Below are 16334 nucleotides of genomic sequence, written 5' to 3'. Positions count from 1 at the left end.
GGAGATGGAAACTGGACAAAGAAGTAATGGGAGCTGGAGGGCCTGTCTCCAGATTTGCAGGGCTGACACGTGGTTTCTACCTGCAGAGTGGACCATGTGCTTGCCAGCCCTATCCTATGTCTGAGTGCCCAAGCCTGAATCCTGACGTGAGCTGATGGACCAGTGAAGGCCACGCATTTCATCAAGCAGAAACAGCAGCCACTCTATTTGGAGCCATTCACTGCTATTGTTTCTCTGGTGGAATTTGGGGGACACTGATTTTCTTGGTGTGCCACTGCCCTCCTTTAGCTCACCTGCTAGCTGGAATCTAGAAGTACAGCCATGATGAACTGGGCAAGGTGAAATTCCTGCACAGGAAAACATGATTGCCCTTCCCAGAAGGCTGTCTTCTACCCAGGAAGGCAGCCATAGACTGCCATTACCGTAAGGTGGGGGTTTGGTGGGGGTGGGTGGGGAAGATAAGAAGTCTCAGTGCAGACCCAGAGGGCATGACCGGTTCACACAGGATCTGCCACGGGCTCTCAGGAGCTTCTGGATCCCTAACATTCTGTCATAAGATTTCCAGACACAAGGTCACGAGTCCAGAACATTTTGGCTAACATCCCACGTGGTCTTTCAGAGTTTTGGAAATGGGCCAGGATGTTAGAGTTCAGCTCTTCAGATTTTCCAGACCTGGTTGTCAAGGACCAGAGTTCTCTTGGCTGACTCGAAGGCATGGCTGCATTAACAGACCATTTAAGACAGCGGCAAGGAGCCGCCATAGTGGCACACACTTTTAATCCTAGCACTCAGGAGGAAGAGGCAGGAGGATCTCTGTGAGTTTGAGGCCAGCTTGGTCTACATGTGAGACCCCCCTCTCCCCCCTCATCTTGAAAAAAAAAACCAAAACAAAAAACAAAAACCCACCACCAACAACAAATTAGCTGCAAGGAAGGTTAGAGTGGAGAGGCCTGGGGGAAAGAGCTGCTCCTAAGACATACAGGTTAATTCTTAGTTGGTTTAATTTTTGTATTTAGCATAGATTAGTTTTTCTTGTTTTTAAAAAAATTATATGCTGGGCATGGTCTCATACACCTTTGATCCCAGCACTCTGGAGGCAGAAACAGGAAGATCTCCGTAAATTTGAAGCCAGCGGAATCTATATAGTGAGGGCCATACAGCAAGCCCTTGTCTTAAGTGTATATATTAATTTTATTATATTTATTTTTAAAAAACATTTATCTATTTACTATGTATATAGTGTTCTGCCTACATGAATTTCTGCACACCAGCAGAGGGCACCAGATATCATTATAGTTGGCTGCGAGCTATCATGTGGTTCCTGGGAATTGAACTCAGGACCTCTGGAAGAAGGACCAGTGTTCTTAACTGCTGAGCCATCTCTCCAGTCCTATTATACTTATTTTAACATTTTCTTCTGTGTGTGCCTTTGTGTGTGTGTGTGTGTGTGTGTGTGTGTGTGTGTGTGTGTGTGTGTATAGCCTACATGAGGAGGTCAGAGGTCAATTGTGGGAGCTATTTTCTTCTTTTACCACATGGAGCCCAGGGACTGAACTCAGGCCCTCGAGCTGGGGGCAGGTGACTTTTGCCTGTCCAGCATCTCACCAGCCCTAGGTTAGTTTCTCTAGCTTTAAACCAGAGACATTAAACCCTTCTTGGGGTGATAGCTATCCTGACAGATGTCCGGAGAACATCTCCGGTGGTAGAGGGACAGACGGAGAGGGAGCTGGACTGGTAAGAAACTCTACATGGCACCAAACCTTACCAAAACCACGCACAGGTGACAAAGCGGCACTGGAGAAGGTTGGGAAGGACGGGCAAGGGGAAAATATGAGTTTTGAAGGGTGAGAGAGGATTTAGGAGGCAAAGCCGGTAGTTACTGTCCCCATAAGGTGGGGATGGGAGTTCAGAGACTGGTGAGGTGCGAGCAAGGCATGGCAGAGCAGCCTGGAAAATCGCGTAGTGTCTGGGCTGGGTAACAATGAGAAAGTGTGTGTGTGTGTGTGTGTGTGTGTGTGTGTGTGTGTGTCTGCGCATGTGTGTGTGTGTGTGTGTGTGTGTGTGTGTGTAGCCCTGGCTAATCTCAAACTTCCTATGTAGGCAAGAGTGACCAAGCATTTATGACTACCCTGCCTGCATCTCCCGAGTGCTGGGACTAGAAGTGTGTACCAGTACAGCAGAGTGCAGTGCAGTGCAGTGCAGTGCAGTGCAGTGCAGTGCAGTGCAGTTCTGGGGAGCAAACTCTGAGCTTTCACACATGCTAGGCAAGTAACCCACATGCCCAGACCCTACAAAAATATTTTAAAGGATGGAAATAAGATTTGCATTTCAGATACATTTAGGAACCTGATGGAGGATAAATCTTTAAGGTTTTATTTTCACGGTCCATTCATTTATTGATCAAAATTTTATGTTCCCACAGTGTGAGTTAGGCCTTGACTAGAGAGAGAGAGAGAGAGAGAGAGAGAGAGAGAGAGAGCGAGAGAGAGAAGTCACTTAAGCCAACAGAGTCCTGATGGGCAGAGTCCTATAACCAATGTGGAAGACTAAAGAGACTTGAGGAATATCAGAGGCTAAAACTGAGCAGGACTTGATGACTAAGGATGGAGAGGACCCGTGGAGGCAGGAGAAGTGGTCTGGGAATGGCTGAAATAAACACCTAGGCCCTTAGGCATTATTTTAGGATTAGATGAAGTCTGGAGGAATTGTCTGTGAGAACTCCAGAAAGATTAAGCCATGTGCCAGCACGACAGTCAGTCCTCACTGGCAACATCTTGGAAACAAGAGGCAATCTCGGGTTTGTTTGTTTGTTTCTTCTCCTCCTTCTTCTTTCTGGGGAAAGACAGATCTACTCTAGAGAAGTAATTAAATCACGGACAGATTGTAGGTTGAATGGAAAGAGGTTGAAATAAAATAGAAACATCTAGCTAATGGCTGGGCAGGGGGACAGAGGCAGAACTTTTATGATTCCTGGGCAAGAAATGAAGGAGAGGGAGGAGAAAGGAGTCCACCATGTGAGGGGTATAGGATGGACCATGCCATGAAGGAGCAGGAAGGTGAAACAGCTGAAATGTGGGTACAGAGGGAAAGTGGTCCCATGGGAGAGCTGCCCGGACGGAAACGTGGCCGCAGAGATAAGATATAGATTTAGGAAGCGTTAACTCAGGAATACTGGAGGGGAATGTGTGCTAGCCATGAGAGGTTTGTAAGTGCCCAGCCATTGAGCTAGTTAAGGCACATTAAATAAAGGTTGCATGTGTGTGTCTTTCATTTGTGAATCCAGAGCTCTTGGGTGGGTACAGAGCCTCAAACACACCAACCGGGAACATAGAGCGGACCTTAATAATTTACCACTACATGTCGAGCTGGGCTTCCCTGAACAGCCTTGTTGTAAGCCTTTCCTACCAGAACTCTAACTTGGGCAAAATAGGGCTGCTTTCACGTAATTTTAGAATGAGCTTTCCAAAACTCATTGTAGCAAGAATAGCAGGTGAATGCAGACAGGGTACAGGGCAGAACAGACTAGGTAAAATTTTTAAAAAATAAGAAGTATATTTTCTTTTCTTTTTCCTTTTCTCCTTTCCTTTCCTTTCCTTTCCTTTCCTTTCCTTTCCTTTCCTTTCCTTTCCTTTCCTTTCCTTTCCTTTCCTTTCCTTTCCTTTCCTTTCCTTTTTCCTTTCCTTTCCTTTTTCCTTTCCTTTCCTTTCCTTTCCTTTCCTTTCCTTTCCTTTCCTTTCCTTTCCTTTCCTTTCCTTTCCTTTTTCTTTTTTTTCCTTTTGGTTTTTTGAGACAGGGTTTCTCTGTATAGCCCTGGCTGTCCTGGAACTCACTCTGTAGACCAGACTAGCCTCAAACTCAGAAATCCACCTGCCTCTGCCTCTGCTTTGTGAGTGCTGGGATTAAAGGTGTGCGCCACCACTGCCTGGCTATTCTGAACATTGTTACTATTATCTGTCCTGTACTGTAAATGGCCTCTAGGAGTTTCATTTCAGGGCTACATCTGACTACAGTCCACAAAGCAAACACACTCAAGAGGACCTTGGATGCTCTGATGAAAGCAGAATCTCAATGTCCTACCAAAGAGTCAATGTTTCATGAGCAGCAAGGGGTTGGAGTTTGTTTGTTTTAAGAAGCCTAAAACAATTGCTCTGGGGAAACATCAAGGCTAACTGCCAACATGCAATCAATTGCTGGCCTGTGCTGTGGGTCGAAAAGAGTTCTCAGCCTCACAGACGCCTTCTGCAAGGGCAGCCGGCCAAGGTGCAAGAAAGAGGCTGCCACAACCAACAGCTGTGAGTTCAGAAGGACCAGACGCCATCCCGTGGAATAGTTTTGACAGCTAGGCAATGGGCTTTATTAAAAATTATTTGTCTTATTTCATGTGTGTTCTTTCCTTCTTTCTTTTCTTGCTCTCTTTTGGTCCCCTGGGGTCTATGTTGCCTAAGCTGATCTTGAACTCTTGAGTTTAAGTGATTCTCCTGTCTCAGCCTCTCAAGTGCAGGGATTAAAGACGTGTGCCACCACCACCTGCCTTGTTTTTTTTTTTTTTAAAAAAGATTTATTTATTATTATATCTAAGTACACTGTAGCTGTCTTCAGATGCACCAGAAGAGGGCGTCCGATCTAATTACAGATGGTCGTTAGCCACCACATGGTTGCTGGGATTTGAACTCAGGACCTTCGGAAGAGTAGTCAGTGTTCTTACCCACTGAGCCATCTCTCCAGCCCCCTGTCTTGGTTTTTATTTATTTATTTTTCAAGTGAAGAACAAGGATGCCAGAATCTTGTAGCCGAACAAAAAGGCATAAGAGATATTGCCTGTTTGGGTTATAAAACTCTAGCTGGTAACAATCTCCTATGGAGAAAACAAGGGTGACTTTAAATCATCCTGTTGGGCCCCACTGAAGGCTGTGTGTGTCCCCACTGTTACAGAGACTTGGGAAGAAGAAGAGCCTCTCCGTGTAGGAGACAGGACAAAGGAGAAGATGGAGGAGCCAGACCCCAGGCTGTTGTCTTCTATGCTTTATTGGACAACAAGGGCTGAAGTCATTTTTTATGTCCCCTACAATTGACAAAAGGAGTAAAATAGGGGCCCCGAGGGTGCCTGGGGTAAAGATTTATGTGGGAGCTTAGGGTGTACAGGGAGTCACCCTATCCTGTCACACTTGCTTCCGTGCCTGTATATCGCAGTATTCCATTCTATGCAACAGCTGACCAGTGAGTAGGCAGGAAGCAAACACAGAACAGGACTTGACTCCTCCCCAAACACACACTGGGAAAGACAGTAGCCCTGCGTGATGGTTTGTATATTCTTGGACCAGGGAGTGGCACCATTTGGAGTTTTGGCTTTTTTGGAATATGAGTGACCTGGTTGGAGTAGGTGTGTCACTGTGTGTTTGGGCTTAATACTCTCACCCTATGTCAGTCTTCCACTAGTAGCCTTTGGATGAAGATGTAGAACTCTCAGCTCTTCCTGCACCATACCTGCCTGGATGCTGCCATGCTCCCACCTTGATGGTAATGGACTGAACCTCTGAATCTGTAAGCCAGCCCCAATTAAATGTTGTTTTGTATAAGAGTTGCCCTGGTCATGGTGTCTGTTTACAGCAGTAAAACCCTAACTAAGACACCCAGCCACCGTGTTACTATTACTGTTACAGTCAAATAAAAAGCGCTACTGTCTCAGCACACAAGTTGTCCTGTCATCTGAAAAATTGTTTACCATGTCTATCCAGAATGAAAGCACCCGAAAAGTTTAGCTCTGCATCAGCATCTCCCATCAAGACAGTTTAGATTGCAGGTTAGATAAAGAGTTAGAACATAAATTTAAGTATAAACAACTAGCCACAAAAAGGAAAGGACTGTGGTGGGGAACTGTCTTGCATGTTAGACAGGACCCCACAGAATCCACTGAGAGTTGGCCTGCGGTTGGGCCATTGAAACCATAGACATTATAATCAGAGGCTGCAGAGATCGCTCTGAGAGATGGCTGCCCTTCCAGATGACCCAAAGTCAGTTCCCAGCATAATAGCAGGTAGCTCACAACCATTTGTGACTCTGAGAGTGCATGTGCACTTGTGTGCGTGTGCATGCATGCACATACATGCACGCACACACACGCACACACAAATAATAATTAAAAATTTTAACAACAAAAGCCAGGTGGTGGTGGCACACACCTTTATTCTAGCACTTGGGAGGCAGAGGCAGATGAATCTCTTGAGTTTGAGGATAGCCTGATCTACATAGTGAGTTTTAGGACAGCCAGAGCTACACAGAGAAACCTTGTCTAGAAAAAAATAAAAATGAAAATGAAAATAAACAATATTTTAAAAAATTATAATCAGATTAAATACCTGAGACAAATCCCACAAAATTCAAGAAATGCATATGAGCCAATAAAAGCTTCATGGTTAAAATATTGCCTTAACATCTCTCAAACCCCAGCCCATTGCTGGTTCTTCTGCAGGAGCCAACTTTTCAGAAACGGCTTGATTATCAGCTAAAAAGTTCTTGATGCTGGATTTATCTCCCTACAGTGATGGAGGTAGAGATAGTTCTATCTCTCAACTACAAGTGAAACTAACAATGGGCCTAGAAAGAGAGATTTGGAAAATAAACATACAAGCAGGGATTTAAGGTAGAAATTGGAAGATCTGGAGGGGAAAAAAAAAAAACGGAATAAAAGATATTCATAACCAAGGACCTGGGAGGCAGAGGCAGGCGGATCTCTGAATTAAAGTCCAGCCTGGTCTACAGAGCAAGTTCCAGGATGGCCAGCGCTACACAGAGACATCCCTATCTCCAACAACCAAAACCAAAACCAAAGCCACAAAGATCCCCACCCCCCCCAAAACAAAACAAACTAAACAAAAAACAGCAGCAGCAACGAGAAAACATTACATTGTCTAGCTACTGCACATTGACTGCCAGACCTGGAAGTTCGAAGCTAGACTCCTGTACATCTGTGAGTCTGCTCTGCATGGATAGATTGGCCTTGAGCTTCTTCAGAGTGAATCCAGGCCTTGAAGTTGCACTGAGCTCAGAGCAAATCTGACCTGGGCCCTGCTAACTTCTCTGGGGCACACAGCACCTGGTACAGTCTCCGTGCTTCTAGAACACAGCTCTTCTCTAAGGCTAGTCCTGATGCTTCCTGTTCAGCCGAGGCTGCTTATCTTCATCTAATCTACCTCCCTTCTCTACCTAACGTACGTGTATGTGACATGTGTATGCCATCCCGACACTGTCCATATTCATGGACAACTGTTTTGCCCTTTCTACTAGCTGGCTAACTAATACTGGCCCTCCCAGCACAGGGGATGTGGAGCGTTTCTGGATGATGGAATGACGGGTGGGCCCTCTGGGCTGGTTTTAGAATGAAGTCATCTGCTATGGAGCTATGTTTATGTTAAGAGTCATGGAGACCAAAGAGATGACTTAGCAGTTAAAAGCACTTGTTACTCTTGCAGAGGACCTAGGTTCAGTTGCTAGCATCCACATGATAACTCACAATCTAATGCCCTCTTCTGACCTCCCCAGGCATCAGGCACACACATGCTGCACAAACTTAGATACAGGCAAATACTGGTATACATAAAATAAACGACTCTACAGAGGTTAGAGGAAGTCCTGGGCTACTCTGTAGGAGCTCCTCTGTTCTTTACAGTAACTAACTGGGTCAGGCAGATGGATTCTTCCACTCCTGAGATACAAGCTAGAGTAGTTAGCACCTGCTTTTGAAGAAGCTTCCAAAAGCATCATACAGCCTGTGTCTGAGGGTTATGGGGAAGAGAGGTAACATTCACCGATGAACAGATGGGTCGATGGGAGACAGCCATGAATCGTGAGCTCTGCTGGCGTCCTAACGGATCTGAAGACTAGTGGATCAGGGGGTTGAACGCTTGCGCCTTCACAAAGCCACAGAAAGGAAGGGCTACAAGTGGCCTTCCAGACCCTTTCCTCAGGTCCTGTCATGAGCTTACAGTAACTGTCTCACTGGTACACAGAAAACCGAGAGGCACTGGGTCAGTCTGCCATCCTAACTCTTTAGAAGTACCGCCTGCCAAGCCTGACAGCCTGAGTTCATTCCCCCAGGACTCGGATGGTGGAAAGACAACCTCAAAGTCATCCTCTGACCTCCACACTCCACTCCCCCACCAGGGCACCCACTGCCCACTCACACCCCACATCTGCGCACAAAATAAATAAATAAATAAATAAATAAATAAATAAATAAATAAATAAATAAAACATTATACAAAAATTAAAGCTAAGTGTTCTTTGTTTTGAAATTGGAGATTCTTATTTCTGTGGGGATTAAAATATTTTTTTCTTGGTTTGGGGATGTAGCTCGTAGGTCTATGCTTGCCCAGCTTGCATGAGGTATTTGGGTTCAAGTCCCAGAATAAACACACACACACACACACACACACACACACACACACACACACACACACACACACACAATCTTTCTTATATGAAAAGATGGTGATTATAAATAATAGCTAGGTAGTTTCTTGTTTTGAAAAATGTAATGTATTTATCTCTCTTCATTATTATTCAAACTAGGCTTTTAAAAAGTTCTCATGAAGATACAGTTGGTCCTGACAGCTTTTTTTTTTTAATTTTTTTATTAGGTATTTTCCTCATTTACATTTCCAATGCTATCCCAAAAGTCCCCCTTACCCTCCCCCCCACTCCCCTACCTACCCACTCCCACTTTTTGGCCCTGGCGTTCCCCTGTACTGGGGCATAAAAAGTTTGCAAGTCCAATGGGCCTCTCTTTCCAGTGATGGCCGACTAGGCCATCTTTTGATACATATGCAGCTAGAGTCAAGAGCTCCGGGGTACTGGTTAGTTCATAATGTTGTTCCACCTATAGGGTTGCAGACCCCTTCAGCTCCTTGGGTACTTTCTCTAGCTCCTCCATTGGGGGCCCTGTGATCCATCCAATAGCTGACTGTGAGCATCCACTTCTGTGTTTGCTAGGCCCCGGTGGTCCTTACATCTTTAAATATCAGAATTGGTATTTGTGAATTCAACCTCATATAAAGCTAAACAATTGAGGAAAAAAAAATATTAGATTTGTACTGGGCATGCACAGACTTTTCTTTTAATCATTCCTAAATAGCACAGTACAATAGCTATTTACACAGAGTAAGGTGGCGGACCATGAGAGGAAGCCTGGTAAGGTCGACCTAAGGCTAGAAGCCCCAGAGACCCTGAAGGGACAGTAGGAGCTTCGCTTGCTCCTGGCACCAGACCCCTGTCATGTAGCTGCAACCGCCCACAGAGAGAGATCTGTGGCCATCAGGCCATCAGTCACTTCGGGGCAATGCCCCAAGCCCTTCCACAGTAGATGAGACATCTCTAACATCTCAGACTAAGACAATAGAAAAAGAGATATGACCACAGCCTCGTACGCCCAAAGCAGAGTTCTCCATGTTAATGAGGTACCTAGAGGCCTGGAGGGCTTAGCCAATAAGCTTCCCTTCCCAGACATTCCTCCCTGAAAAATGTATTAATCTCAGGCCCACCCTGAGAAAGGGGGTAGTACGGTTTTACGTATCCATTTTGTGCCATGACAATAAACTGTTTAGAACCATGGACTGACTCTTTTCATCAAGATCCTCTGTGGGGAGCCACGAAGAAGGCCTTTGCTTACAGAACTATAGCCTAATCTCCCTTAGAAGGGTTCTCTGTGCTTTCAGCCACAACTGCCACCAAGCCTGCTGCTTTCCCACACCCAGAGAGGTGCCTGCTCTCTTCCCTACAGCCCAACACCCACCCTTGTAGTACCGTGGGATAAACACAGTCAAACGCCCCAAAATTCCGCCTTCCCATGCAGCCATTCCCTGTGGTGGAACAGATGCAAGCCCACAACCCTACAACACAGCATCTGTAATACGCTAGGCATATTCTGTGTAATCTAGAGATAATGTAAATAAGAAAAAGGGAGGCTGGGCATGGTGGTACACACCTGTAGTCCCAGCACTCAGGACACTGATACCGGAGGACTGAGAATTCAAGGCCACTGTGGGCTAAATAGTAAGTCCCATCCCAGCCTGTGACAGTCTATCTCAACCAAACAAACAAATGAAAACAAGTTCTAAGGGAAGATATAGGTAGGTATTAGCAAACACTATGCCATTTTATACAAGGGACGTAAGCAGATGAGAACTGTGGTCTCCATGCAGAGTCCTGGAATGGAGCCCCATGGCAGGGATAACCGCTTAACAGTCACATTCTGTTTTGTTTTGTTTTTTTTTTTTTTAAAGAGATTTGCTCTTATAATGTAAGCTATAATATAATATATTATATTATATCATATTATAATGTAAGCTATAATTTGTGCATGTGTGAACTCATACATGTGTATGCACACATGAAGCTCCCTTCAAGGAGGCCAGAAGATGCTGATAAATTCTCTGAGCTGGAGTTACAGGCAGTGGTGAGCTTTCTGATGTGGAAGTGGGAATCAAACTCAGACAAGAAGCCTGGTCTACAGAGTAAGACCAGGACAGCCAGGACAACAAACAAAAACCCTGCTTCAAAAACAAAACCCAAACCAAGACGAACAGATCAAAAACTCAAGACCGGAAGAGTGAACACTCTTGATGGCAAAACTATGTTTTCTGGGCACTCTTTATGCAAAACATGAACAAAGAAAAACTTGCATACTTTATATAGGTATCCAAATTTTCTTAAAATATTTTTACCATATTATAAATCATGCATGTGTGTTCGGGATTAGTGCACATGAGTGTGGGTGCCAGTGGAGGCTGGAGGCCAGAGACTTCAGAGTCTCCAGGGCTGGTGTTTCAGCCGTGATTCTCTGTGAGCTGCCCAGTGTGGGTGCTGAGAACTGAACTGCAGTCCTCTGGAATAACAGTGTGCACTTTTAACTGCTGAGCCATCTCTCTAGCCTTCCCACATTCCCTGCTTCACCCCTGCTGAGCCATCTCTCTAGCCCTCCCACATTCCCTGCTTCACCCCTGCTGAGCCATTTCTCTAACCCTCCCATAATCCCTGCTTCACCCCGCTGAGCCATCTCTCTAGCCTTCCCACACTCCCAGCTTCACCCCTGCTGAGCCATCTCTCTAGCCCTCCCACACTCCCAGCTTCACCCCTGCTGAGCCATCTCTCTAGCCCTCCCACACTCCCAGCTTCACCCCTGCTGAGCCATCTCTCCGGTCCTCCCTCACTGCCCACTTCACCCTGCTCCACTTTGTTTTGAGACATTGTCCTGAAGTAGCCAAGCTTACCTTAAGCTGCCTATTTTCTGCCTATTTGCAAAAGAGGAAATGGGAATCTGTACATCACTCACACACAGAAGGCCTCTTTGCCTGGTTAACAGGAAAGTGAGAACTGGACATGGTGGTGCAACCCCCATTTGGGAAGCCAAGGCAGCTCCTACACAATTCCAGGCCAGTTGAGGTTACACAAAGAGACAAACAGAACAAAGGGAAGACTAGGTCAGTCTCCTGCCCCCAGAACTCTTAGCTCCCACTCGGCAGGTTTTCAATGTTAGTACAAGGTGCAGAATCTCACACCCCACCCTCACCCCCACCCCCGTGGCATTTGCGATGCAGAGTTGAGGCAGAGGAGACCTTTATGCATTCCATTACACTCCAAGCTAGGCTCCACCGTGCTCCGCCCCTCCCGATCATGACACATTTCAGGCGCCAGGTGTGCACTTATGTGATTTTCATTAGATTAAAACCCAACAGGATGCATAAGGTGACTCACGAATGTGCACAGATGAATACATAATTTCATAAGGAGCTTTTATAAGCTACTTAGCTTACCTTCTCCCTTATCAGTCACAAACAGAAGCCACTGCTCTAGTGTTGTAAAGCAGTAATTCTGCACCCAGGACGAGATGGGCCGGCTTATGCCTGCTCAGCTATTGAGCCACATAAATATCGGGAGAAGACACATTAGTGGGATAGAAAGAAAAGCCTTTAAATCCAGCTTAGCAACCAGGATAATATTCAAAGCTGAGATGCCAAAAAAAAAAAAAAAATTTAGCCTATTTATTGAAACTTCTCAAAATTATTCCATTTAAACATTTTTTTACATTTATTTATTTATTCTGGTTTTGAGACAGGATTTCTCTGGGTAGCTTTGACTATCCTGGAACTTGGCTCTGTAGACCAGGCTGTCCTTGAACTCACAGAAGCCTCTGCCTCCTGTGCTGGGATTAAAGGTGTGCTCCACTGCTACCACTGGCCACCTATTTCTTTTTAAACTTAGGGACTATTTCACTCAAATTTTAGAGAAAGACAACAGGGTAGGCAAGCTGTAAATCTTGGCAGTTGCCAGGAAGAAGAGGATGAGAGGTCTGGAGAGATAGCTCAGTGGTTAAGAGCATTGACTCTTCTTCCAGAGGATCCAGGTTTAAATCCTAGCCCCCACATGGCAGGTCACAACTGTCTGAAACTCCAGCTCTAGGGGATCAGACACCCTAACACAGACATGCATATAGCCAAAACACAGATACACATAGGATACGGATAAATAAATAAACCATATTTTTAAAAGTAAGAAGAGGATAAGAAAAAGTCACACCTTTCATAATACTGGTTGACACCCAATGTATGGCTGGGGGGTGAGGGTGGGGACTTCAGAGAAAAAGCTCAGAGTGTCAGAGAAGCCATGGTCAGGCGTTGACCAGTCTAGTGGGGCAGGGGAGAGAAGGAAAATGAAAAGTTATGTTTTTCAGAGTTCAGAAAATGAAAGGTGTGGAATCCACAGGCGACACGGGAGTTCTGAAAGCATCTTCCCCAGGTAAGTTTCGGTTTGTTTGTTGTTGTTGAGAAGGAGCCTCACTAGGAAGCCCGGCTGGCCTGTAACACAGAGATCTCCCGGCCTCTACCTTCTGAGTGCAGAGATCAAATGTGTGTGCCCATGTACAGCCTCCAGTTAATTTTACAGCCACTGTCTTTATGAAATTCCCATCCCTATCGAGTTCCTGCTGCTAACACTGCTCAGTATGTCGGCCCCTATACTTACCTTCTTTCCTTGTAAATTCTTTAAACTTTATTACTGTGTATGTATGTGCATGTTTGATACACGTATGGGTGGACATGAACCATGGCCTGTGTGTGAAGGTCCGAGGACTACTTTGTGAAATCAGATCTTTCCTCCCATGTCTACGTGGGTTCCGGAGACCAAACTCAGGGCTTGCAACAGTCTGCACCTTTACCTACTAAGCCATCTCACGGGCCCCTCCCCTTCCTACAGTGGGCTGAATGACAATGGCCCCATAGGCTCAGAGCTTTGAAGGCTTGATCCCCAGTCAGTGGAACTTGTTGGGCAAGATTAGGAGGTATTGTTGGAGGCAGTGTGTCACTGGGGGTAGGCTTTGAGGTTCCAAAAGCCCACACTGCCCCCTCCCTTTCCCCTCCCTTTCCCTCCCTATCTCTGTCCCCCCTTCTTCCTCCCCTCCCTCCTTCCCTCTCTCCTTCCTTCCTTTCTTCCTTCCCTCTCTTCCCCCTTCCCTCCTTCCCTCTCTCCTTCCTTCCTTTCTTCCTTCCCTCTTTTCCCCTTCCCTCCTTCCCTCTCTCCTTCCTTCCTTTCTTCCTTCCCTCTCTTCCCCCTTCCCTCCTTCCCTCTCTCCTTCCTTCCTTTCTTCCTTCCCTCTCTTCCCCCTTCCCTCCTTCCCTCTCTCCTTCCTTCCTTTCTTCCTTCCCTCTTTTCCCCTTCCCTCCTTCCCTCTCTCCTTCCTTCCTTTCTTCCTTCCCTCTCTTCCCCCTTCCCTCCTTCCCTCTCTCCTTCCTTCCTTTCTTCCTTCCCTCTTTTCCCCTTCCCTCCTTCCCTCTCTCCTTCCTTCCTTTCTTCCTTCCCTCTCTTCCCCTTCCTTCCTTCCCTCTCTCCTTCCTTCCTTTCTTCCTTCCCTCTTTTCCCCTTCCCTCCTTCCCTCTCTCCTTCCTTTCTTCCTTCCCTCTCTTCCCCTTCCCTCCTTCCCTCTCTCCTTCCTTCCTTTCTTCCTCCCGGCTCCCTGCCTTGCTCCAAGTGGATGAGAGGTAAACTCTCACTATGACTGCAGCACCATGGCTGTCTGCTGCTACTCCGTCCATCATGGTGGTCATGGGCTCACTCTCTGAAACCATAAGCAAACCCCCAATTCAATGTTTTCTTTGATAGGTTGCCTTGGTCATGGTGTCTCCTCACGGCAATAGAACAGTAACTAAGACACTCATCCTGCCCAATACCCTTGTAAAGACTTTAAATTTGCAAGAGTAAACACAAAGCCACTGTTAGAGAACACACACACACACACACACACACACACACACACACACACACTCTTTCCTAGCGTAAGACCCGATATCCAGTAAAGTGAAGCCATTTCTCATATGATTTTTTTCACTTTGAATTTTTGAATTTACAGCAATGAGGGTAAAAACGAATGTATCTGTATTACACCTTTCATCAACCCCCCTCTTACCATTAACTTCTTGTATAAACGCGGTACAAATATCGAGAAGACTGACATTAGCATGCTAGTTAACTAAACTACCACTTTTACTAGGACTTCACCTAGCAAAGGCAAACATGGGAACAGAGCACACAGTAACAACCTTTCTGAAGCTGGGAACCATGGTTCTGCACAACAGAATAGTTTAAACCCACTGACCTGTTGGAATCAGAGTTTCATCCACGGGCAAATATGCATCTGCTGCAATGGTGACTTCATGGTCATATATATTTGGGGAGCCCTGGATAGGAAAAGAGAAAAAGAAGATGGGCTACTTGGGTCTTTTTTGGGGCCGGGGTGACGATTGAGAAAGGGTCTCTCTAAGTAGTCCTGATGTTTTGGAACTCACTATGCAGACCAGGCTGGCCTCAAACTAACAGAGATCCACCCAACCCTGCCTTCTGAGTGCTGGGATTAAAAATATGTACCACAGCCGGGCAGTGGTGGCACACACCTTTAATCCCAGCACTTGGGAGGCAGAGGCAGGAGGATTTCTGAGTTTGAGGCCAACCTGGTCTACAGAGTGAGTTCTAGGACAGCCAGGACTACACAGAGAAACCCTGTCTTGATAAAACAAACAAACAAACAAACAAAAATTGTGTACCACGCCCGGCTACTGGGTTTTATTTTACATATTCACTTTATATCTTCTGCAAAAATGTCTTCAAGCATTGACAGCTGACCAATGGCTATGATTAATAAGATCACTTAAGAGTAGGTAGAGAGAATCTCTATATAGCTATTGACAACTGTAGAGTGGTGGAGGTGGCTCAGTGGGTAAAGGAACTCATTGCCAAGCCTGTCCTGAGGACCCACAGGGTAGAAGGAGAGAATAGACTCCAGTAAGCTGTCCTCAGACCTCCATACGTGGTCCTCAGCAAGCATGTGTGTATCTATATGTACATGTACATAAATACAATTTTCAACACAAAAAAGTGACCTTAGCATGCGACTCTCTCACATACAAGATAAAAAGAAGGGGGGGGGGGTGGAGGGTACACAAGTCTTGCATAGCCAGGGACTGCTTCAAGTTCAGAGAAAGCCATCTGTCACTCTTCCCTGGCCTAGCTCCTATCCACAGGACGACATACTCCCTGTCATGCAACAGGGAGTCAGAACTGCAGTCCCTGCTTCTGGGAGTTTATTCTTTGGGGCGGAACCAACTGGTCTAGGAAGCCCGGGTCAGTGGTCAGAAGGCCCAGGGTTGACTCAGTTCTGGCTCTTGATGGGTGTCCCTAGGGAAATCACAAAGTCTCTGGAAACTTACTTGCTTTGGGAGACACTTTTCCCCGGGGCCCTTCTGAGGTACGGGTTATTAAGGTGATGTGCTGTTTGTAAATTGGAAAATCCTTTTATAATATGCAAACATACGAGCAATTTTATTTTTCAGTATCTTAGGGCCACACAGTGGAAAATAGGGAAGAGAAGGCAAGTGTGGGCTTCCGCCTTTATGATTGCTCAGAAATCAGGGAAACCAAGGGTTTTGCCCTAGAGAGGGTCATCTGCAACGCCTGGAAACAGCGCTGCTTGCTGTCTTCTAAACTGGAAGAGACCAAGGAGGCTGTCAAACATCCTACCAGCACAGAACCCCCGCTACCACCAAGAATCATCACCCCCCCAAAATGTTAGCACCAATTGTGTAAAACCCTTAGTGAAGTTCAGCAGATCCCGAAAGACAAAGGCTGCACAATCAAATGAGTCACTCTGAGAAGAGAGGCCAGAGTTCAGAGACTCGGGAGACTGTGTCTAACGCAGCAGAAATGGGTTTCATTATAAGGCTGGAGGCCGCTGAGTTAGCGTGGGTGACTGGGTATGAAGCCTTAAAGGCACTAGATCAGGAGCAACAGTCTTT

The 16334-nt window shown here is 46.0% G+C and overlaps 1 protein-coding gene across 2 annotated transcripts in view; it reads right to left on the bottom strand.

The window, feature by feature from the left end:
* Positions 1-16334, bottom strand: part of Galm (galactose mutarotase) — a 57575-nt gene that overhangs the window by 20221 nt on the left and 21020 nt on the right. The window contains exons 4-5 of one of the 2 annotated variants that reach the window (XM_006524390.4): positions 14642-14723; positions 12559-12677 (exon numbers count right to left, since the gene is read on the bottom strand). In XM_006524390.4, coding sequence (XP_006524453.1) covers positions 12574-12677; positions 14642-14723 — 186 coding nt within the window. In that variant the 3' untranslated portion in view covers positions 12559-12573. Of the gene's footprint in view, positions 1-12558; positions 12678-14641; positions 14724-16334 lie in introns of those variants that run through there. The other variant, NM_176963.4, reaches the window with a different exon arrangement.

Source organism: Mus musculus, chromosome 17 (assembly GCF_000001635.26).
Source record: "Mus musculus strain C57BL/6J chromosome 17, GRCm38.p6 C57BL/6J".
Classification (NCBI taxonomy): Eukaryota; Metazoa; Chordata; class Mammalia; order Rodentia; family Muridae; genus Mus; species Mus musculus.
Note: the sequence above shows the minus strand (reverse complement) of the source record. Positions and strands in the feature narration are given on the sequence as shown.